This window comes from Podarcis gaigeae, assembly GCF_964106915.1.
Source record: "Podarcis gaigeae genome assembly, chromosome: 1".
In the NCBI taxonomy this organism is placed as follows: domain Eukaryota; kingdom Metazoa; phylum Chordata; class Lepidosauria; order Squamata; family Lacertidae; genus Podarcis; species Podarcis gaigeae.
Window position 1 is genome coordinate 133,603,958 of NC_139678.1, and position 22,652 is coordinate 133,626,609.

The window sequence follows — 22,652 nt, forward strand, 5'->3', positions numbered from 1 at the left end:
AGGTGTGGTAAAAGACTGGGAAGGACAGGCAAACATTGCTTTGTTTATGAATTACAATTAAAATGCAATTTCCCTGTTTCATGGATGCTCAGAGCCTTCTTTTGAAAAGAAGTGGGCAGAAGACCCAAATTGAAAGGGTTTGTATGGAGGTTAACCAGGTTTCCTGTTTCAGAAACCAATTGGGGAGCAGGGAATGGTCCTGTGGGTGTTGAGTTGAGAAGGGAAATAACTTAGGATTCATAATAAAGTCTTCTTTTTCTTAGGAGAAAGCTGGTGTTATTTTATTCTTTAGAGGTGTGTGTTTCAGCAGACTTGCCTTATTAATACTTGCTCCTAATGACTTGAAATATACCTTCTCATACGGAAATGTGTGCTTTTAAGCCAAGACATTTCCCATTTTCTTTTGGTAAATAACTGTTTTTGTGGGTAAGGGAGCTCTCCATTGTTAATATGGGAAAGAAAGTGGAAGAGTTCTATTTAAAATATAATGGACTTTGTAAGCCTTGCGTTTTCTGTGCCTGTAATGGGAACGTATCTAGCACTTCTAGAATAATACGCAACAATCGTCTGAGAGTAAAATTGTGGTGTGGGGTAAAAATGAAATTGTCTTGTATGATATCAGTTCTGACGTGTGATGAAGCTTTTGATAGGCGCAGGTCAATTCTGTGTCCAGGGCAGCTGTCTACCAGTTCCATCTGGTACGCCGGCAGAGACCCTCCCTGCCCGCAGACTGCCTCACCAGAGTGGTGCATGTTCTAGTTATCTCCCGCTTGGACTACTGCAGTGCTCTCTATGTAGGGCTACCTTTGAAGGTGACTCAGAAACTGCAATTAATCCAGAATGTGGCAGCTAGACTGGTGACTGGGAGTGGCCGCCAAGACCGTATAAAACCAGTTCTGAAAGACCTACATTGGCTCCCAGTACGTTTCTGAGCACAATTCAAAGTGTTGGTGCTGACCTTTAAAGCCCTAAATGGCCTCGGCCCAGTATACCTGAAGGAGCGTTTCCACCTTCATCATCTAGCCTGGACACTGAGTCCAGCATCGAGGGCCTTCTGGCGGTTCACTCACTGTGAGAAGTGAGGTTACAGGGAACCAGGCAGAGGGCCTTCTCAGTAGTGGCGCCCGCCCTGTGGAACCCCCTCCCATCAAATGTCAAGAGAATAAACAACTATCCCAACTTCTAGAAGACATCTTAAGGCAGCCCTGTTTAGGGAAGTTTTTAGTGTTTAATGCTGTATCATGTTTTTAATATTTGGTTGGGAGCCGCCCAGAGTGGCTGGGGAAACGCAGCCAGATGGGTGGGGTATAAATAATAAATTGTTGTTGTTGTTGTTGTTATGTTATTGTTGTGTTATTGTTTTTACTTCCTTGTAAATCTAGATTGGTGGAAGAGCATGAAGCTATTACTAAAAAAATCACAAGAGAACATGAGATTCTCTTTCAGGAGCTGAGGGAAAAACACATTGAGGAGCTCAATCTCCAAAGGACCGAATTGCAGCATAAGCATAAGGAGCATATTTCGTCCCTGACATCCATTCTACAGACAAAGCACCAAGCAGACATTGAAACTCTCAAGTCTGTATTTGAGAGACAGCAGCAGGCGCTAGAAACTCAGATAGCAGACATGCAGAATAATCATCAAGCACAAATTACGGAACTGGAGACTAAGCATTTATCAAATTTGGATTCTCTAGAGTCTACATATATATCTGAAATTCAGCTCCTGCAAGATGAGCACAGGCAAGCTCTTGAAGATTTGTGGGTAGATTTCAGAGACCAGTTGCTTCAGAAAGATAAGGAAAATCAAATGTTTTTGGCTCAAGTAGATGAAATGAAACTTCAACATGTTGAAGAGCTGCAGATTTGCCAAGACAATCTGAAAATAGAGTTGACTACAGTTCACATGGGAAAACTTAAAACAATGGCAGCAGAACTAGAAGAAGCACATAACGTGAGTGAGGCTAACCATAAATTACTCTTGGGTTTGAGTTCTGGGTTTGAGTGATTCAGGTTGAACCAGGTGGTGCAGGCTTCCAGTGTCTTTTTTCCTTGCACATATGGATTCCCCCCTACTTCTTGATTTGTAACAGCTATACAGTGGAACCTCGGGTTGCAGACATAATCCGTGACGGAGGCATGTCCGCAACCCGCAGTGTTCACATCCTGAAGCGCCATGTTTGCGCCAGCGCAATTTGGCACTTCTGTGCATGCACGAAGTGCAATTTAGCGCTTCTGCGCAGGCGTGAGCAGCAAAACCCGGAAGTAACCCGTTCTGGTACTTCCGCGTTTACTGCGGTCCACAACCCGAAAACATGTAACCTGAAGCATTCGTAACGTGAGGTATGACTGTATAGCAGTTTACTGTGTTTTCTAAATCTATCAAACTATGGATAGTAATCCACAGTTTCTCTCTGCACTAGAACAGAAGCATACTTTCAGATGCGTTTCTGGCTCTTGAATCTAAACTGTGGTAGGCAGCAAATATAGTTTATTCATTCCGGACACCACAGCAAAGTAGATTTACTGTGGAAGGGGAGGGGGGAGTCAGCAAGTGAGGAGGGAGCATGTTGGCAAATCATGATTTGGCCAGCTATTTTATACGCTTTGCTTTTGCTCTCTTATAGTTTCTCGTTTACCCTTTAAGTTTCTCATTTTATTTGCTTTCTATCTGTGACCAGAAACATGTATATTTTATTTGTTCACTGCACCTGCTACCTATGTTTTAGGTATAGGGGAGGGCAAGATGGGGTAACTGACATTTGTGCAGCAGAAAGTTTGTAACCCTTAAAGTTAGGGAATTTGACATTCTATAGCTGTTTAGGGAAACTGTATAATCTGTAAGTGAAGCAGCAAAATGAGCTACAGCAGTTACCGTATATTTCGCTCTATAAGACGCAGTTTTCCCCTCCTAAAAAGTAAGGGGAAATGTGTGTGCGTCTTATGGAGCAAATGCAGGCGGGAGGCTCTGCTCAAAGCTCCCTTTAAAGAGCCGTGTGGAGCGTGTATGCAGCTCTTTGAGGCTTTTCCCCGAGGAGGGAGAAGGGCTGCCCTTCTCCATCCTCGGGGAAAGGCCCCCAAGAGCCGCACACACACTCCACGTGCTCTTTAAAGGGAGCGCAGCTCTTGGGGGAGCCTTGGCCACGTGCAGCCCCTCCCGGGCAGGGGATGAAGGCACCCCTTGCCCAGGAGAGGCTGCACGCGGCCAAGCAAGAAGCCAGGACTGCCAGTGGGATCGCTGCGCAGTGATCCCTCTTGCTGTCCTAGCTTCTGGGTTTCAGAATAAATTTTTTCTTGTTTTCCTCTTCCAAGAACTAGGTGCATCTCATGGTCTGGTACGTCTTATAGAGCGGAAAATACGGTATATTTTTCTGGTACAAATGTCTGCTTTTGCTTTATTGTTTTGTAAATACTATGTGTAATTTATGTCTAATTTTGGATTCCTGTTTTTAACTTTTGATTATGTATAGGAAGATTTGGCAGTAGTGCTAGGAAAACAACGACGTTTGTTGAAAGATGACTACCATAATGCCCTGGATGTGCAGCGGGAAGAAATCCTCCATATAGAGGAGCAGCATAAAAAAGCAATACAGGAACTTCAAGATATTCATATGGTGGAAGTTAATCAAGAAAAAGAGAATTGCCAGCATCTTCAGAAAGAGGTAAAACAACAAGTTAGACAAACAAGTGAGGATCTGCTTTGATTTTTAAGAGAAGCAAAAATCTTTTAACTTTGTTTCTGTAGGTTGCCTTCATTTGGAGCCGTCCTGTTTGAGGAACAATATCAATTGATACCTTTCTCCAGTTCTGCTGCATCTGTAAATTAGATCATACATTGAGTGCATAAATGCATTTAACATATTACCTAATTAGTTCTGATAAAACTTTGTAAGCAAGTGCAGCAAAGGTGCCAAAGGCAGCTTCCCTCCCAGGGTAGATAGCCATGGAGGGGGAACTTGTTATTTAGATCATGTTACAGAAGGAAAGACTTTATGCCTTCCTCCCTCCATCTATTTTCTTTTAATCATTAAAGGCAATTCATGCATTTGACACCTCTAATTTGACCCTTGCTGGGAAAACGTATGATATAGAAATTTTCTTTTTCTGGCGTTAGTCAAATAAGCCAGTCTGTGGAACCAGCTATTGGAACTGACTCACTGCAAGGACTATACTAGCATTAATTACTAAATAAATTGCCTTTCAAAGGTTTTAGATATTTCATTCCTTAGCCAGGTGTGAAAGACATAGTATGATTACATTCTAAGGTAAACTAGTCTGCAGGTTTATAGAAAAATAATTTTTTGGACCAATTCTGAATTTGTTTTATCAATGCCCGATCTGAAGGTCTTTGAAATTTAAGTACTGATAGTATAGAGGAATTCACAAAAATACTTACTTCTATAAAATTTCAGTGAGGCTTAGATGCCTAGCTGTTTTTTTATTTTTTTCTTTGCTCTCTAGCATAACTAAACAGAGTTAGCATGGGGCGATTGCGGAAAGTAAAGATTGTATCATTAATACAAGCATATTTTCCTGTATGTGTATGGCAGTCGTTGTTGTCAAATCTTCTTTAAACAGGAGGAAGTTCAGTTACAGTATTTCACATGCAGTCCTGTCCATCCTGCTGTCCACTGTCATCCTGGGCTATCCTGGATTATATTCACAGTGATACTGGAGTCTCCCAGGCTTTTGTTTATGGGTGGAGGGAATTCAACATTCAGTCCTGAGAGTGACTCAGGACTTCATGGTCTCTGTGCGTCTGCTACAGTTTTAACAATGAACTTAGCCATCAAAGTGCAATAAAAGTTACATTGTAGTATTTAGCATATTAAAAAACATATTTTCTACCAAAACCTCTATATGCTGCTTTTGCAAAACCTTTTAGCTCACTGTTACATTTTCTACAGATGGAGGAGAAGGTCAAATTCTTAGAAGTAGAAGATGCTGATGCTGAACTGAGAAACCTCCAGCAACGAGACAGAGAGAATCAGGAAGGAGAGACTCTAATGGCCTTACTGAGATCTGATATGGACATTTGTACTAATGAAAGGTTAGTTCATGATATCCAAAATATTTTTTGGTTTTTATATAAATTAGGCAAGCAGTATAAATTAAGGTTCAGAAAAGAGAATACAATTGAAGCAGATAATGCTAATAATCAGTATTAGAGAATAAGAAGTGGCTTATTCTGAACAAGATTGACATTAGACAAGTGATTCTGGCATGTTGACAGCTGCTTTGTGTTTTCCCCTGATAGAATTTGAAGGGGGTTTGCTCTGGAAAAATTTGTCCATTTGTGCTGTTGTGTGATTTGTTATGTTAATTCAAGGGAAGTGTTGTGTATGTGGCTTTTTGTAGTAGTTTTAAAAATGTAGTTTTGTGACCAGTGTTAGTCAAGTCAGTGGGATTTATGAATGTGTCCTTCACACATGCTGAAGATTAACTTGTAAAAGAAGGTAGAGCGGAGGGGAGGGTTTGAGTGGGAATGTTGAATAGAGTGAGGGTCAAGTATGAGGGTCAGATGGCAAATGACAAGAGTGTGTGATTAGGGACAGAAAAGCCCTGAGGGAAGAGGAAGGAGTGAGACAGAGACAGGGGAAAGTATATTTGATGGATGTATTTATTTTATTGTTAAGGGTGAATTGGCTAAATCTCATTCTGCTGTTATGAGAAATTGGGGGCTTATACAACTTATAGTTTGAAAATGGCTCAGCTAATTGATTTGAAACTTGGCAGTGTAGGAGAGTAAGGTTTGAGGATGGTTGATGCCAGAATTGAGGAGGAAAAGTTAATACATGGTATATCTCCATGTACCATGGCAGTAGGGAGATGGGGGAAGGAGGGAGGTGGCTGAGATTTTCTCTCTGAATCCCTGCATACTTGCTCCTTCTCACTAAGCCACAGTTAGGCATGGTAAGACATCCCCTTTTATTGTTCAGAGATGGGATTAGAATTTTTACTTCATTTGCAGATGGACCCTAGAACTTTTGCACTCTGGAAAACTCGGGGGAGAAATGTAGCTGATGTCCCTTTAGATTTTTCATGGCCTTCCAGTTGTCTTGCAACACATTCTATCCCAGCATATATATTTTTTTCAAAACAAAAGCTATCTTCACCCTTTGTTTTGTGTTCTGTGTTACATTTGCTATGCTTCCCATTGATGTTTTACCAAGTTAAAAAGATGTGAAGGGTTGGAAAAACCAGAGCCCCCCCATCCCCCCCAAAAAAAATCGGGGAAGGACTGAACCCTCCTGCAGTTTTCCAATTTTCCAGGCTTTCCTATGTCTACCCATCCTCTTCTCAAATAATGATATCTTTCTCATCCTTGGTATTTTTTTTTTAAATTTTTTAATTGCATTTATATGCCAGCCTTTTCTCCAAGGAACACAAGGCGGTGTACATGGTTCTTCCTCTCCTTATTTAACCCCCACAACAAGCCTGTGAGGTTAGGCTGAATGGCAGGAAATGGCCCAAGAACACCCAGTGAATTTCATGCCCAAGTGGGGATTTGTGGCCTGGTCTCCCAGGTCCAGGTCTGATATTAATCACTACTCTACGTTGGCTTATCAACCAGGGTGCCAAAGTCTCTATTACCATACTTTTGTTTCAGTGCAATAGGTGAAGGAGTCTTAGAGAGAGAGAGAGAGAGAGAGAGAGAGAGAGAGAGAGATTATGTTGTTGAGAGATCATTAGGAAATGAATTTAAAATAAAACTGTTGATATCATAACATACAAATCTATGCTGTGACTGAATTTGGAATACTGGTTGTCTCACCTCAAAAAGGACACTGTAGAGCTGGAGAAGGATCAGAAAAGAGAAACCAAAATGATTAAGGGGGTGTATGTAGCACAAGAGTGCAATACCTTTTTCTATAACATTTTAATTAAGCAACTTTCATGGATAAGTGGAATGCACTGTAGATTCCATCTCCCACCCTGAATACAAATAACTCCAGCTAAAATCTTACGTTCATTTTTCATATGATGCTGAACTATACCTTAGCCCTTCCTGGAAAAGAGAGAAGTTTCTCTGCTTCTCACAGATCAGGTGGATAAGTTAGGTGCCAACCAAGTGACAAGAAATATTGGCTTGATTGTGATTGGATGGTTCCCAAACACTAAATGCACTTGGGGAATTTTGAACATTGCTTAGATGCATTAGTGTATGAAGGAAGATAGCCAATGGAAGGGGTGTGGCAGGCTGAGAGTGAAAAGTTCATAGGGAGAATGGGTCAAGAGAATGGTGTCCAGAGAGCAGGCAGGGTGGCAGCAAAGCTGCTGAGAAAGACATTGGATCAATGACCACATAGAAAGTGCAGGAGGCAGATTATTGGGAGGGTAGATTTTGTTCAGTGTTGAAGGAGATGTGCTAGTTATCAGACAGAGGGAAATCTATGGCACAGATTTCAGAGACAGAACAGCTCAATATATATGTTTTATTCTAGGAAAAAGCTGCAAGAGTCTTATCAGCATGCTTTGAAATTGCTTCTGAAAATGGTGAAGGCTACAAAAGATACTGAAGACCTCATCTACAAGAAGATTGGTCTTTGTCTTGATGAGAGTCTAGCATCTGGAGATTCAGGAGAGAGTCGCAGTATAATTGGAGAAATAGTACTTGCGCAAAATCGTAAAACTGTGGAGAAATGGGGCATAGAGAAAAGCAGTAGAGGTAATTGTGCGCAGAGAAAAGCTAAAACTACCATGGGTTTCAAATACATTGTCTTCAAATACATTCCCTGCCAAGGCATCACAGAAGTATGGTGCATTCTAGCCAGTATTAAAACCAGACCCTGTAGTGTAACTTGAAAGCTAAGCATGTGTTTAATCTCTACTACTGAAAGTGATTGACTTTGGATGGATCATGCCATAAGTATTTCCAATATCTATTCCTCTTTTCCATATTTGGGTATTCCGAGAGCCTATTAAGATGTTACTTTTCATGGTTCTACTCAGGTTGTGATGGAGATCAGCCCTTGGGCTGACTTTTACTCTTTTTATTCTCCTTTTTTTCTCCTTAGAAACTGATGAATAATCTGGAGGTTTCAATTTATCTGAATGTTTTTTGTAAATGTTCAAATAGGAAGAAATGAAGAAACAATTTTATACCTAGCACTGCCTGATAATAAATACTACTAATAATAATCTAATATTTATACCATACCCATTTGTCTGGGTTGCCCCAGCCACTCTGGGTGGTTTATAAAAGAATATAAAAAATATAACAAAGTACAATTACATAATTCTACTACGCAGAAATTGTTGTTATATAACAGTGGTTCTCAAACTTTTTTTTTTTGCCACCCCCCCTGGTTCCCTAAACTGATCCCCAGTGCCCCCACCCTACTCTGTAAAAAAACATTATTCAGAATAGCAATTTGCACATCCAGTTAAGGAAGATAGTAACACAAAAAATCAGAGTAACAGTTTATTCAAACTACTGTTAAAGTGATTTAGTTTAATTAATTCAACAAAATTGATGAACTTGATCCTGTGAAACCAGCTTTCCAAAGTCTGATAGTCATTTAACAAGAGTCTTAGATACCACTTTGTTTTTAATGCAGTGGATGGGATTGATCAAGTGATACCTGTTTCTCAATGTCAGGTTTAAAATCTCTTAGCAGAAGTCTTAAATCATCATGTTTAGTAATCTGGAGTAGATTTCTTTGCTTGAACAGAAGTTGGATAACCACACTAAAATGGCCTTCCAGCAAATGTGATGCTGGAAATTCAACAAGGAGCTTCTTAACAACTGCTCATTGTGTAGGAGAGTGACCAGAAATTTCCTTCTGTAACCAAATCTCACTGTAAAATTTCTTAAAATTTTGTTTCAGCTCAAATTAGTTTTCTCTTCACTACCTCAGTTCCTCAGTACTGTCGTGCCTTGTAAGCCAAACAGAATCTGTTCCGGAAGTCCATTCAGCTTCCAAAACGTTCGACTTCCAAGGCGGAGCTTTCGATTGGTTGCAGGAGCTTCCTGCAGCCAATCAGAAGCCATGAGAGCCCTGCCAGGCGTTCAGCTTCCAAAAGAACATTTGCAAACCAGAACACTCACTTCCAGGTTTGCAGCGTTCGGGAGCCAAAACGTTCGTCTGCTAGTCAACCAAGGTACGACTGTACAGGATCTAAAAATGGATTTAGCATCCAAACTGAAATTTAAATACACAGCAAGGAATGTGCTTTGCTCTGGCCTCTAGCCTGGTCAATCATACATAAGTGATCAGTGTATTCAGAGGGGCTCACCTCCAGAGCCCACCTGCTTGACTCTTAGCGGCCCCATACATAACACCACCTTTCCCCAGAGGGTAGTACTGCCCACTTTGGGAATCACACTGGTATAACAAGTTGTTTTGTTGTCTCTGCTTTTGTTTTTAAACCTGTGACATTTTAATTTCTTGAATTCTTGATCAAACTCTGCCAGAACACAGCTTTGATTCTTCGTTGCCTGATGAAGTATCTGAACTGAGTGAGCATTTATGTGAAAGTATTTTTGAAAACCCAAACCTGGTGTTTGAAAATGAAGAGAGGATTCATAAAATTTGTCATTGTTTGCATATTGCTGTGGAAAAGCTTCTAGAGCTGGTTGCTGAATCAACTAAACAGGTAAACTTATATTAATGTTTACTTAATTTTAAACTGTAATAATATATATTAATAGTGTGATGCTGAGCATTGCTGAGGATCTGTATCTTCTAATATATTCAGTAGAAAGAAAGGAATGGGCACCAGCTCCCCAATCAGTAATTGCTTTCATGTCTGGAAATGAATATTGTTACACCGTGAATAGAGATAGCACTTTACTGAGCAAAAACAGGATGAGTTTTTATTGCCAGTGTGTTTATAATCCTCCAGATATATTGGGAACAGGGAAGGGGGACACAGCTGTATGGGGAGATGAATGTGTGCAAGGTCACATCCGCACCATAGCACTATTGCACTACTTTAGCAGTCATGGATAATCCTGGGAGTTGTAGTTTATGGGTGCTGGGAACTGTAGCTCTGTGAGGTCAGCACCCTTAACAAGAGTGGTTTGATAGTGCTTTAAACTGCATGTGGATGGAGTAAGGCCCATTGAATTCAATAGCCGTCTTAATAGGTAGACATGTCAGAGATTTAAAATAGTGTGAAGGGGAAAGCCTTCAAACAACATATGGCTTTCTTCTAAATACCAGCTTTTGGTCCCAGCCATATGATCAGGTGAAGTACACCCCCCAAAAAAAAGGCTATACTTCACTGTTCAGAATAGTGATTGAAAAGTTATGTCAGAGGATTTTGGTAGCCTAAGGTTAGGTAAGGATAGGATAAGGATAAGGATATCGTAGCTTCTTAACACAAACAATGATTTGTTGTATGGTTACTTAGTTAGCAAAGCCTATAATAAATAATCATATAAGAAGTCTAAAATATTAGAAATACAGCTTAGCCTTTTATTTAGTGTCTTAAACATTTAATTTTTTGAAGCTGGAGGAAACTCAAAAAACTAATATTCACTATGAAGAGGAATTAAAGCATAGGACCTGGGAAGCATGTCAGGTGGTTAACGAACGCCAAAAGCTAATGGACTGTCTTAATGAAGAAAGTGAGGCAAAGAATAATCTGGTACTGGAACTTCACAAAGCAAGAGGTATGGAAATAAAAACCAAAAGCCCTGGAGAGGAGGGAATTTGGACGGCGGCGGGGAGGCAGGGACTTTAGGTCTTGGCAGCTGATTCATGGGGTCAGACTTATGGGGTTGAGCCACTGTTCTTATCAGGCCTGACACTCAGTGAAGTTTGTGGAGATCATGGTTTTGCTAATAAAGAGTTAGTTCCAACTTTGAATCATGTGATTTACTGCCAGCTAGCTATGTCACTTTACTTGGAAATTATTTTTATTGGAGTATCGTAAATCTATAAGTCATGACAATTTAAATAGCATATATTTTGCTTACATTATTTAAAGTTTGGGGGAGTGGGGACAAAGCCAATAAAAAATTATTACATACTAATTTGGCATACCTGATGAGCTATTTACATAAATTTGGCCAGGTTCACATGTCACATATAACCATAGCTTAAAACAAACTTTTAATGTGAATTAGCAGCATGTTGGTTGATGCTGTTCAAAAGTTCCGTGACGCTCCTCCCACACTCCTACTGCCACTACACAAACAACAGGAGCCAGAGTGTGGCTTATTGTGTCCAAAGGTGATTCTTCATTTCTCCCAAACAAACCCTGAGCAGTAGCCAAGCTCTGTTCTTATACAGAGTTAGCTTAATATTGTATAAACAAAATATATCGGGAAAGTTAATCAGCTGTGTTTGGGGAAATTAGGGTTTATTTTCTCTGTTCTTTAACATTCTTTGCATAGTAAGTTTTCAATGAAAATAGATGTGTATTTATATATTTATATATTCTTTGCAATGTTGGTATAGTTATACATAGGTACTCCTGCCTTGCATAAATGTCATCAGTGCCTGATAACTGATCATTATGCTTTCATACAATGTTTGGATTTCAGGTCTCATTGAAGGCTATTTAACAGAAAGACATACCTTGGAAGAAGCCTTGAAACTGAAAGAGGAGTCTGAATGCCATCTTGTTGCAGAACTGGAGAACCTGAAAGCAAAGCTCCAAGAGTTAACTCAGGAACATGCAAGATCTCTTGAGGAGCAGAAGCTGCTAATAAGTCAAAAGAAAGCGTTGGCTGCCAATGTAGGGGAGAGAGAAGATGGTAAGGAATAGACTGATATATTAAAATATTAAACACACAAAAACCTGAATTGCTAAAATGTTCGCTAGGTGGAAAATTTCCACTGACTTAAAACATTTTAAAAGGGATTGCAGTTTTTAAGTATGTAAAGCAAAAGTTGGTATTATTTATTTAAGAAATTTATACCCTGTTTTCACCTTCTGCCTCAAAGCAGCTTACAGCCAAAAGCACAGAACAAAATGCAATAGGTAACTGTCAGGGGCTCAGGAGCAGAGGCACAGGGGAGAGAGGAAATGGAGAGCGAAGGGGAAGGATCGGAGGGCAGCGTAGGGGAGTATGACAGTGGCCCGAGAGATTCCATGAGCCTCTCCAGCGAATCAGAAGATTCCCAGAAGGGGGCGCCGATGGCCAGGGCAAGGGGGGTCCCAGGGGGACGCACCAGAAGCAAGGGGCCAGCCGGGACTCCCAAAGCAGCAGCGGGAGATCAGGGCCAGCTCCCCCACCAGAGCGTAGTGGGGGGGAAGAGTCCCATGTATCAGGGCCAGCGTCTCCTCCAGCAGGGAGAGAAGATGAGTCAGGGCTGACCACGCCTCTGTCGGAGAGTGAGGGAACGGAGGGGAGGTCAGGCCCAGCTAGCCCCCCCGAAGGGGGAAGCAGTGACAGGAGCAGTGTAACGGTCAGGAGGAAGGTTGCCGGCTGGGCGCGGGCGCCAAGTTCGAATGTACAGGCGCGCGGGACAGCAGAAAACCCGGATTGGGAACCAGGTCCTAAAGCCTGCCGGAGGGAGGGGGAAGACTCAGGGGACTCAGCGTCAGAAGAGTCCAGAAAGGGCAAGGAGCCAGCGGACAGGCGGACCCAGAGGAGGAAAGAGCAGAGGAAGAGGTGGAGCAGGGCTAGAGTCTTAAACTGGTGTCTGGGGGGAGGAGATTCAGACGGAGCTTCAGCGGTCTAGAGTTCAAGACGTAGAGCTGTGCGCCGCGGCTTTGAAATCGAAACTGAACTTCAATAAAGACTTTTGTATATAACAAGAACTGGCGTTGGTCCTTTGTGAGCTGGGACCTCGGGCAGCTCTGACAGTAACAGATTTCTGTTGGGTTAAAACATAGCACAAGACAAGGAGAGGTCATCTATATGATAAGCAGAAAGCTAAGATCCAGAGACCTTGGTAAATAAGTATGGTTTTCTCCTGGTGCCAGGTGTGCTTCCTTGGTGAAAGCATTCCCTAAACGGAGAGCCACCACTGAGAAGGTGCAGTTTTGTGTTGCCACCCTTTGCTTGTCCTTTGGAGGGCCTCAGGTGAAGAATACAGAGTGGAGTGAGGCAGTTCTTGGTATTGTGGTCCTGAACTGCAAACGGGTTTATGAGTTAAAACCCACACTTTGAATAGGGCTCAGAAACTAATTGTTAGCCAGTGCAGCCATGCCAGAATCAGTTTTATGTGATGCTCAGTTATGCTACTGAATTATACACCAGCTGCAGTTTCTGAACAGTCTTCAAAGTCAGCCCCCCATATAACACATTGCAGTAATCTGATTCAGTGGTTTCCAGAGCATAGACAACCAAAGTTAAGGGTTTAGCTAGGTCACCAAATGAAGCAGATGGAAAACAGGTCGCACCACTAAGGCCAGTTGAACCTTGATGGATCCAGAACATACCCCCAGTCTGCACACCTTCAGAGGGAGTGTAATTGTATCTGGAACAGGCCATGTCCCACCCATCCAATATAGGGAACCACCCACCCATAGTGTTTTATTCTTATCTAGTTTTAAGCTTCAGTTTATTAGTTCTCATCCAGTCCATTAGTGAGGCCAGACACTGGTTTTGTACATCCACTGCCATACCTGCAGATGCAAGGGAGAAAAAGAGCCATGAGTCATAAGCATATTACTGGCAATGCATACCAAAACTACAGATGACCACTCAGCAGTTTCATGTAGGTGTTAAACAGCATGGGGCAGAAAACCAAAGCACAGAAGGCCCATTGGGCCAAGCAAAACTCCATAAGCACCACCCTCTGATGCCAGTCACCCAAGTAGGACTAGAATCAGCACAAAGCATTGCCCCCATTTTCAATTCAGATAGCCTCTCAGAAGAATACCATGGTTAATGCTATTGAAAGCTTCTGAGAGACCAAGGAGGATCAACAGAGACACCCTTCTCTTCTGACAAAGGTCATCTTACAGGCCAAGACTACTTCTGCACTTTTGTTCTAGCTTGGCAAGGGCAGGGCTGTTGTTGCTTATTCGTTTAGTCGTGTCTGACTCTTTGTGACTCCGTAGGACCAGAGCATGCCAGGCACTCCTGTCTTCCACTGCCTCCCGCAGTTTGGTCAAACTCATGGGCAGGACTGAGGAGGAAGCTAAAGCAAGGAGAGTTCCAACGAATAAGATCAGTCATATTTGTCTGACTTGAATGAATCTCAAGATGCAACTCACCACATGGATGTATTCTGATGCCAGCCAAGAAGTTCCAATGTGATAAATGATCAGTGTTCCTTTTTAATTTTAAAATAATGTGTGATATTCATATCTTTGGTAATGTTATTTTTTATGTATTAGTTTTACTCAAGGAAATTGAACATCTAGCAAAAGCAAAGTTAGAACTGCAATGTCAAGTAGAAAAGGACTGTTCCACCTTGAATTCTCAAATGAAAATCTTGGAGATGGAACTTGAAGAACAACTAAACAAAAATCAGAAGATAACAGCCCTGTCGTTAGAGGTTACTGACCTGAGGCAACAGATTCAAGCCCTTGAAAGACAGCTTAAAAACCAGAGGGGTTTCATGGATGTAAGAAATCAATGCATTCTTTGCAATCTGTGGACAAAATAGCACTAAATCTTTCAGTTAAAATTCTCAGTAGCCTTAAAACAGTTCTTGTAAATTCTAAGATCTGGAAACACAACTCTTATTTTCTTGACAGAAACAAGCTGTAGAACGGGAACATGAACGTGATGAATTTCAAGAAGAAATTCATAAACTTGAAATGCAGTTAAAAGTGACAAGAAAATCCCAAACTTCTGAGCAGTCCAGAGTGTATGAGGTAGGTAAAACATACATTCTTCAAGGATGGATCATCTGAACTAGGGCAACTTTGAAAAAGTTGATTATTTTTCAGTATTACATTGATCAGCCCAACCCAGAAAAAGTATTACAATCTTAAGACCCCACCAAGCTGGCAGCTAGCTTGTGTCAATGTACTGTGTCAGTGTATCCTAGACAGCATCCTGTGTACATCCCATAATAAATCTCCAAGCCACTTTCCCTGGATCCGTGGCAACACTGCTTAATGCATCCACACCACAGTCATGCATGGACTGAGCCAATCCAGACATAGCAGGAAAAAGCCTCCATGGCATCACCACACTGTATCCCACACACATCCCACTAGACACAAGGCCTTAATATGTTGGACGTCAGCCGCCCACTGCGGCACAGGGACCAAGAGCCCAGCAACAGAGAGCTTTCTGGAATCCTAGCATGATGGATTTTGAATCCCCATAAGCTACTAATGACACACAGATTGCTAATGAACACTTTGCTAACTTCACCATTTAAAGGGAAGGAATGGTGGTGGTATAGCAAATTATCACCATAGCTCTCTTGGAAGGAGATCTTCACAGTAAACACAGAGGTCGTGGTGTGGCTAAGGATTCAAGGCCACTGAAGTGTGCAACCGGGTCCATCTGAGGGGGGGGGGGCGGGCAACAAGGGAAACTAACTTACATGGTTAGTCCATACATTCTTCGCTCATCATACTGTTTTTCAATATTGGCAAGGAGTTACTGGGGCAATTCTTAGTTTATTATTATTTATTAAATTTCTGTACTACCCTTCATCTGAGGATCACAGGGGAGTTTACAATATTAAATCACAAAAATGCATACCATAGTAACAAACCAAAATAAGGACACACACCCGGTTTAAAAAGCCATAGGTTGTTTAATTAGCCAAAGGCCTGGAAGAAGAGGAATGTTTTTGCCTGGCATCTAAATATATGTAATGAAGGCAGCAAGCGAGCCTCTCTGGGGAGAGCATTCTACAAGTATGCAGCCATTGCAGAAAAGGCCCGTTCTCATGTTGCTTCCCTCTGGACTTCTCATAGAAGGGGCACAGAAAGGCAGGCTTCAGATGACGATCACAGGGTCCAACTCACTTCATATGAGGAGAGGTGGTTCTTGTGGTATTGCGGTCCTGAGCCATTTAAGGCTTTATAGTTCAAAACCAGCACTTTGCATTGGGCTCAGAAAATGATTGACAGCCAGTGCAGTCAGGGCAGGATCGGTATGATATGCTCAAACCATCTTGCTCCATTGAGCAACCTGGCTGCTGAATTCTGCACCACCTGAAGTTTCCGAACCATCTTCAGAAGCAGCATTGTGTATAATGCATTGTGTTATGTCTAGAGGTTACCAGAACATAGGCAACAGAAGTTAGGCAATCCCTGTCCAGATAGGAGCTTTGAAGCAAATTATAATGATTTACATAAATGTGATAGGGGTGTATTAACTATTAGATTAACTCGCTTATTTTTCAAGCGGCATGAAATCTTTTTGTTTGTCCATTCTTATAGGTAGAGGCTCTCCACAATGAAATAAAAGAGAAAACAGAGGATTATAATATGCTTTTCTTAGATAAAGAGCAGATACAGAAAAACCTTGCTGTTCAAAAAGAAGAAATAGAAAAGCTGGAATCACGAGTCAGAGAACTGGAGTTTATGAACAGGGAAGAAGCAAAGAATGTCAATAAACTCACGCAAGAGCTGCAAAAAATGGGGAAAAAGGAAGCGGAACTAAAACAAGTAAATTTATTTAAATTACTCTCTTTAACAGAAAGAAGAATTTAGGCATTGCCTAGTAGTGATAGCTGGCATTTTTGTGATGTGAGTTTCTAATGATGTGGGATTTTGTAGTCGTAAAACACTAGGGTATTCTGCACCAAGAAGTATGTTTTCTCTAAAGAAAGATTTGGCTATACTGGGATGCACCTTCCATGTCCTCTCTGTGTCTTTTTTCTGCCTCTGGGCTGAGCAGTCTCAGGTCTCTGATCTGCTTGGTTGGTTTAATCCTGTTCAAGTGAAGTTTGAAGGCCAGGTTGAAGATGAAATAAATACAGCCACCAATCTCTGCTCTTGCCCTTGGCTCTTAGGTGCCCATAAGTAACCTGTCTTAGCCTCTTGCCAGAATGCTAAGAAGATGGAGGAGGGTGAGTAGTGTCTTGGGCTCAGCACCATGGCTATAGCTGAGGCCTGAGGGATGGTTCAGCCTGCAGTGCGAGTTCTAAACCTTTCACTGCTCATTCACAGGTTGTGTGACTGAACCCTTTCCTGTTTTCCCCACAGTGATTTACCCTCTTGTGTATGGCCTCCCTCCTTTAGCCCAGTGGCCATTTGTGAAATCTAGCTGCTGGAAGAGATGTGCTAAGGTGGTAGGAATTGTCACCCTGGACCTCTGGGAGTCAACTTTTCAGATGGCACTGCATGCTAAGGCTGTGGCAACTGTGGTTGCTCCACTCATGGCCCTCTCTGTCCTACCTTAAATCTCATTCTCAACTTTCTTTGCTGTCTGTGGAGATTGTGAAAATGTCCTGTCTATCTTCATTTCTTCCTGCTGCTGGGTTTGCTGCCGCCTCTGCTGGCCTCTTCACTGATTCAGCCTGGGGCTGAATTTTCAGGCTGTCCCTGCATACAGGCTATCTTCTTCTACCAGTGTCTGATCTAGAGAGGTATGGCAGTCTGGATTGATCCTGGCTAACTCCCAACAATGTGATTTTTACCTGTGTTGTGATTGACAAGTAAAAAAAAATTCCCTCTAGAAGCTGATGGTTCATTTTCTTAACCATTGTTAATTCTATTTTACAGGATTATTTAATCTTCTGAAGGCTTACTGTTCTGTTTGCCACCTCTTCTATTTCTGATCTTTTTCTCCTTTCATGGGACCTATTTCTCCCAAAAAGGGCATGTTGTATCCAAAGGTCATACAAGCAGAAGGGGGCCTGTGTGACAATATTTCCCTATTACTATAGCCCCCTGAAAGGCCTATCTGAAGGCTGTATATCTCCATCTGTGCAGAATTGAGCTGGTGGTCTACTGCAATAGGGAGACGTTTAATGTTTGATGTTCTATTATGCTTTTATATTTGTTGGAAGCCACCCAGAGTGGCTGGGGTAACCCAGTCAGATGGGCAGTGCTAAAAGCAACTTACATTTTGGTCAGCCAAAAGTTTCCAGCCCTGGCCTTGCTTTGCATTCTGCCACAGTGACTTTTCAAAGCCACGACTGTGCCTGTACACTGGTGCCTAGCCCCTAATATCTGCTTGTTGCTAAATAGCAGGGGTTTACTGAAGTCCTGCTTTACTGGTTTTAGGGAGACTGTCTCTCTGTCCTTCATAGTCCTGGAGGCGGAGGCGGCAGCTTTACTCTGGCTTCTGGAAGAAATGGCTTGCACGGGAAGAGGTCCTGATACTTGACTTCCTTTGATTTAACATCAAATAAACCATGGATGAATTGGAACATTAGTAACGTTTTTTGTTTCAGGGCCAGTGATATAAATGGAGATTGCAGAACAGCAAAGACAGCCTGTGGTAAATTCAAATGATAAAAAACTAATCTCGCCATTGATTTATAATAGCCTTTCGCACATGTTAGCAATCAAAATAGTCTAAAGGTACTATTATTTACATATATAATTTTTGTGTTTATATTTACAGGATAAAGAAGCATTACAGCAGCAACAGTATGATAATTTAATTCAGATTTCTACACTGCAATCCAAATTGGATGAAATCAGGCACAGAGTACCTAGGGAAGACAGCTTGGATCATACACTAATGGAACAATTGGAAACACAAGAGGAACTTTTATCAAAAAATAGAAATGTAAGTTGCAATGAAAATAATAAAAGGGCCAGTTGATTTTTTAAAATCCTGATATTGACTGTTTCTGGGTTGAAACTATAATAGAAGTTCAAAAACCTATTTTAAGAATGTAGGTTATAAATGAATAGTTACCTCTACTGATTTCTCTCTCCCCCCCCCCCCCACCTTTAACCTTTGTGGTATCTGAAATCTTACAGTTTTTTTGAATGAAAGCTGCAGGATAGCTGTCAGGCTCGGGAAATTCTATCCCTCCCCTGGCGGCAGCTCGAAGCAGGAAAAAACAAAGAGAGTTCTTAGTAATGAGTTTATTCAAACATCATGGTGAGAGACAAATAAATCCAGTTAGTCTCCCATAATGGCATTGTTCCAACTGAGCTCCTCCCTTCCTAGCAACAGCACTTCCCCTTATGGTGGCTGCTGAGGGCTAATTGTCTCTGCAAGGGCTAACTGCTCTTGCACCCTCAATGAACGAAGAGTTTTAGGAGAAGGGGGGTCAAGTACTCTCCAGTGATAACGTGTCAGTTGGCTCCCCTGGCTCTGGCTCTTGCGTCTCTTCTCCCAACACCTCCCAACTTTTCTGTTCATCTCTCTCTGTGCTGTGACCTTTGTCAAACCACTGCTGTAATTCCTCTGCTCTAGGACCATCAGGAGAAGGGGGGGGGGTGATCTCCACCTTTCTTCCTCCCTTTCAGTCCAGTCCCTGACAATAGCACTTGCTAGCTGCATTGAATTCCCAGTTCAATGCTGTGAGTTTCATACGAATACTGCAGGTGCTGGAAAATGGTTGTATAGTTGCAACAGGCTCCTTGGGCCATTTTGTGTTGAATATAAATTCCTCTCAAATTCTTGGCATTTTTATGCTCTCCAGTAATAAAGGTAAAGGTAAAGGTACCCCTGCCCATACGGGCCAGTCTTGACAGACTCTGGGGTTGTGCGCCCATCTCACTTAAGAGGCCAGGGGCCAGCGCTGTCCGGAGACACTTCCGGGTCACGTGGCCAGCGTGACATCGCTGCTCTGGCGCGCCAGAGCCGCACACGGAAACGCCGTTTACCTTCCCGCTGGTAAGCGGTCCCTATTTATCTACTTGCACCCGGAGGTGCTTTCGAACTGCTAGGTTGGCAGGCGCTGGGACCGAGCAGCGGGAGCGCACCCCGCCGCAGGGATTCGAACCGCCGACCTTTCGATCGGCAAGTCCTAGGCGCTGAGGCTTTAACCCACAGCGCCACCTGCGTCCCTAGTAATACATAATGGCTATTCATCTGATCCTCACCCAACCCCACATTATTTATATCTGTGTAGTTTATTCTCCCATTATTTTCCATGTTACTGGAAAGTATGTGGGGCTCTAATGAATTCCTATACTGAACCAATCTTTTTATGCTCAAGATACCAACAGACTTACAAAGACCCTGCTCAGGGTATCCTGGGCTCTAGCCTTATTGGCAGATGATGCATTATATGTTGTTCAGTTCTCTTCTAGATCCCTGGTAGCCAGTTCCTTTGTTCGCCACTCTCTTTAGTTTCACCACTGAGAGACAGATGTGCTTTCTTGTTCCAATTTGGTCATGGAGCCATGTGTTGGGGGCAAACTATTTGGTGATGAAGCTGTGAAGGATGTCCTATCCTAGTATAATCTAAGCCAAAAATAAGTATGCCTATTAAAAAGCAAAACGGAGTTCCTTTCATCCTTCGCAGTCCTTTTGGGTTCCTAGGTCTGGTGGTAGGGAGAGAGAGTTTTGGTCCAACGTCCCTCCTGAAATTGGTCATGAGGTGGAGGACAAGGGCAACAGCAGTCTGCTTCTAGATTTGCTTCTTTCCTTCTGCAATCAATTCTGCTGCCACCCTGCCATGGGATTGTCTTTCATGCACTTCACCTTGAGTTATCTGAGGTTCCCCCTCACATATGTTTCCTGTCTCCCATTTTCAAGAATCCAGCATATCAACTTGTTCATTTGTTACCAATCAAACTCATTTAGTTCTTAAGATCAGCCATCATAATAATATCATGTGATTACATATAACCATTTTAAGTGTCTTTCCTTATTAAGACTTTGGTTAATTTCCCTATTCATTAAATGTCTCCCAATAGCCTCTTTCATCTGTCTATATAATGCAAGATTAATGATAATTGCTGTACCTTTCCCATTCTCTTTTCATGCATACAGTGGCCACCATAGAGTCTAACAGTTTATTCTTTTCAGCGTTCTGGAATGGGCATTTACTATGTGCAATACTAGTTATGTACTGTAAAAAAAAGTAGACGGGCCCAGGCCTATTCAGTTTAGCTAGGCCGTAGGCTCAAAAGGAAATGGAATCATTAATGATAAAGTTTTATGAAATTATTATATTTCCATCACAGGTACTTGAAATTGAAGACTTGAAGTCTGTTATAGAGCATCTTCATGATGACAAGGAACAATTGCTAAAGGATAAAACAGAAGAAATAGAGCAGCTGTACAAAGTAATTGAGAAGCTTCAAAATGAATTGACTCTTCATGAAATTCGTGATAGCCCAGACAGTCTTAATAATGTTGCTCTAGTAGAGCAGGAGGAGAACCTTAATAATAAATTGAAGAAAGGATCACCACATCATCTGGAGAGCAGAGATGAGGGTGACAGCTGTCTGTTACTTAATTCCAGCCAGAAACAGATTCTGGAACAACTAGAAAGTCTTTTGGCAGACAGAGAAACCTGGCAACAGCTGCTTGAAGAAAAAGAGTGTCAGTTTAAAGCAGAGATAAAAAACCTAGAACAAAATGTTCAAGAGTCCTCTAGACAGCACTTCACTGAGCTAGCCGCTTTACAGCTACAGTATAAAGAATTACAGGAAGAACATAAGCTCCTGAACATGTGCTTAGCTCAAAAAGAAAGTGACATGACTGTGATTGCTTCTTGCATTCAGGAACTTAAAGATAAGCTGCGAGAAAGCGAAATAAAGTTTATAGAGACAGAAAAACAGTTCCAAGCAGTGTCAGAGCAGAAAATAGAGCTGGTAGTTGAAGTGGAGAACATACGAGGAAAGGTGGTGCTGCTTGAAAATGAACGACATGTCTTGGCACAAACACTGCATGACAAAGAGGCCACTTATCAGAGGGAGATTAGTGAACTTCAAACTGCTGCTGCAGAACTCAAATCTCAGATTGAGAAAATGACAGAAGAACTGGAAACAGTGAGATCTGAGAAAGATTTTTTTCACTCACAGTTGAAATCCTACAGGGAAAGGGGTCAAGATAATGATAATAAGAAACTTAAACTTGGTGAGCTGGTGCCAGAACCCGTTCCCTACGTCTCTTCTGAAGAAATTGAGGAAGGGGGAGAAGAGAGAGAACCAAATAACAAGCCCTCAGGATCAGTGGAATTTTCTTACAGAGACGAAATGGTATGTGCCAACCATAATATTATAAATACCCAAATAATGGTTGAAATTAATAATCAGGATATTAAAATGAGTCTGGTTAAGAGATGTCCAGATGTGTCACCATCAATAAATTATTGGTTTTCTCCAGATAAGTTGTCCTGTTTTGTCCTCCTAAAGAGCAGGGCTGACATGTCTTGAGCAGGACCTCCTGGTCTCTTAGCTGACCACACAAGCCAGGGTACATTGGAGTCCATGCTGCTGTTGCCCATCTTCCTAACTAGGTCTTTGGTGAGCAGTAATAATTCAGGCTGAGCCCACCATCCAAGAGGGAGAAATAGTGGAAATCAGATGGGAGAACCTTCTGCAAACCTGGGGAAAATAGAAAGATACCATTGGAGATACTCTTCTTGCATGTGTGTGCAAAAACAAAGTGGGATAGCAAGGTACTGATTAGCAGGGGCATAACATGTGCCGCTGCCGCCTGGTGTGCTCGGGCTGGGGGCAGGGGGAGTTCGCCCCACCGGTCCAGCCCTTGCCACCAACACTGCTGCCTCAGGGTGCACTCATGCTGCCCAGAAATGTAAGCAGTTAACGTTAACATTCAAATCTTGTTTTCAATAAGTGAGCAGGGAGGAAAGCAGCAACACACAAATGCGTCTTTTCTGCAGTGGCTCTTCTCCCAGGGCTTTGAATAATTAAACAATCTATGGCCTTTTTAACATTGTTTTTGTT

At 42.0% G+C, this 22,652-nt stretch overlaps 1 protein-coding gene across 2 annotated transcripts in view; it reads left to right on the top strand.

Moving 5' to 3' along the window:
- PCNT (pericentrin) overlaps positions 1 to 22,652 on the top strand; it is a 75,383-nt gene that overhangs the window by 20,290 nt on the left and 32,441 nt on the right. For both annotated transcript variants that reach the window (XR_014556164.1, XM_083702554.1), the window contains exons 13-24: positions 1,383 to 1,953; positions 3,470 to 3,661; positions 4,907 to 5,049; positions 7,445 to 7,668; positions 9,418 to 9,599; positions 10,458 to 10,620; positions 11,497 to 11,709; positions 14,247 to 14,476; positions 14,610 to 14,729; positions 16,260 to 16,487; positions 18,394 to 18,561; positions 20,922 to 21,941. Coding sequence is in view for 1 of the 2 variants with exons in the window: in XM_083702554.1 (XP_083558680.1) it covers positions 1,383 to 1,953; positions 3,470 to 3,661; positions 4,907 to 5,049; positions 7,445 to 7,668; positions 9,418 to 9,599; positions 10,458 to 10,620; positions 11,497 to 11,709; positions 14,247 to 14,476; positions 14,610 to 14,729; positions 16,260 to 16,487; positions 18,394 to 18,561; positions 20,922 to 21,941 (3,454 nt within the window). In the remaining variant the exon portion in view is untranslated. The remainder of the gene's footprint in view (positions 1 to 1,382; positions 1,954 to 3,469; positions 3,662 to 4,906; positions 5,050 to 7,444; positions 7,669 to 9,417; positions 9,600 to 10,457; positions 10,621 to 11,496; positions 11,710 to 14,246; positions 14,477 to 14,609; positions 14,730 to 16,259; positions 16,488 to 18,393; positions 18,562 to 20,921; positions 21,942 to 22,652) is intronic.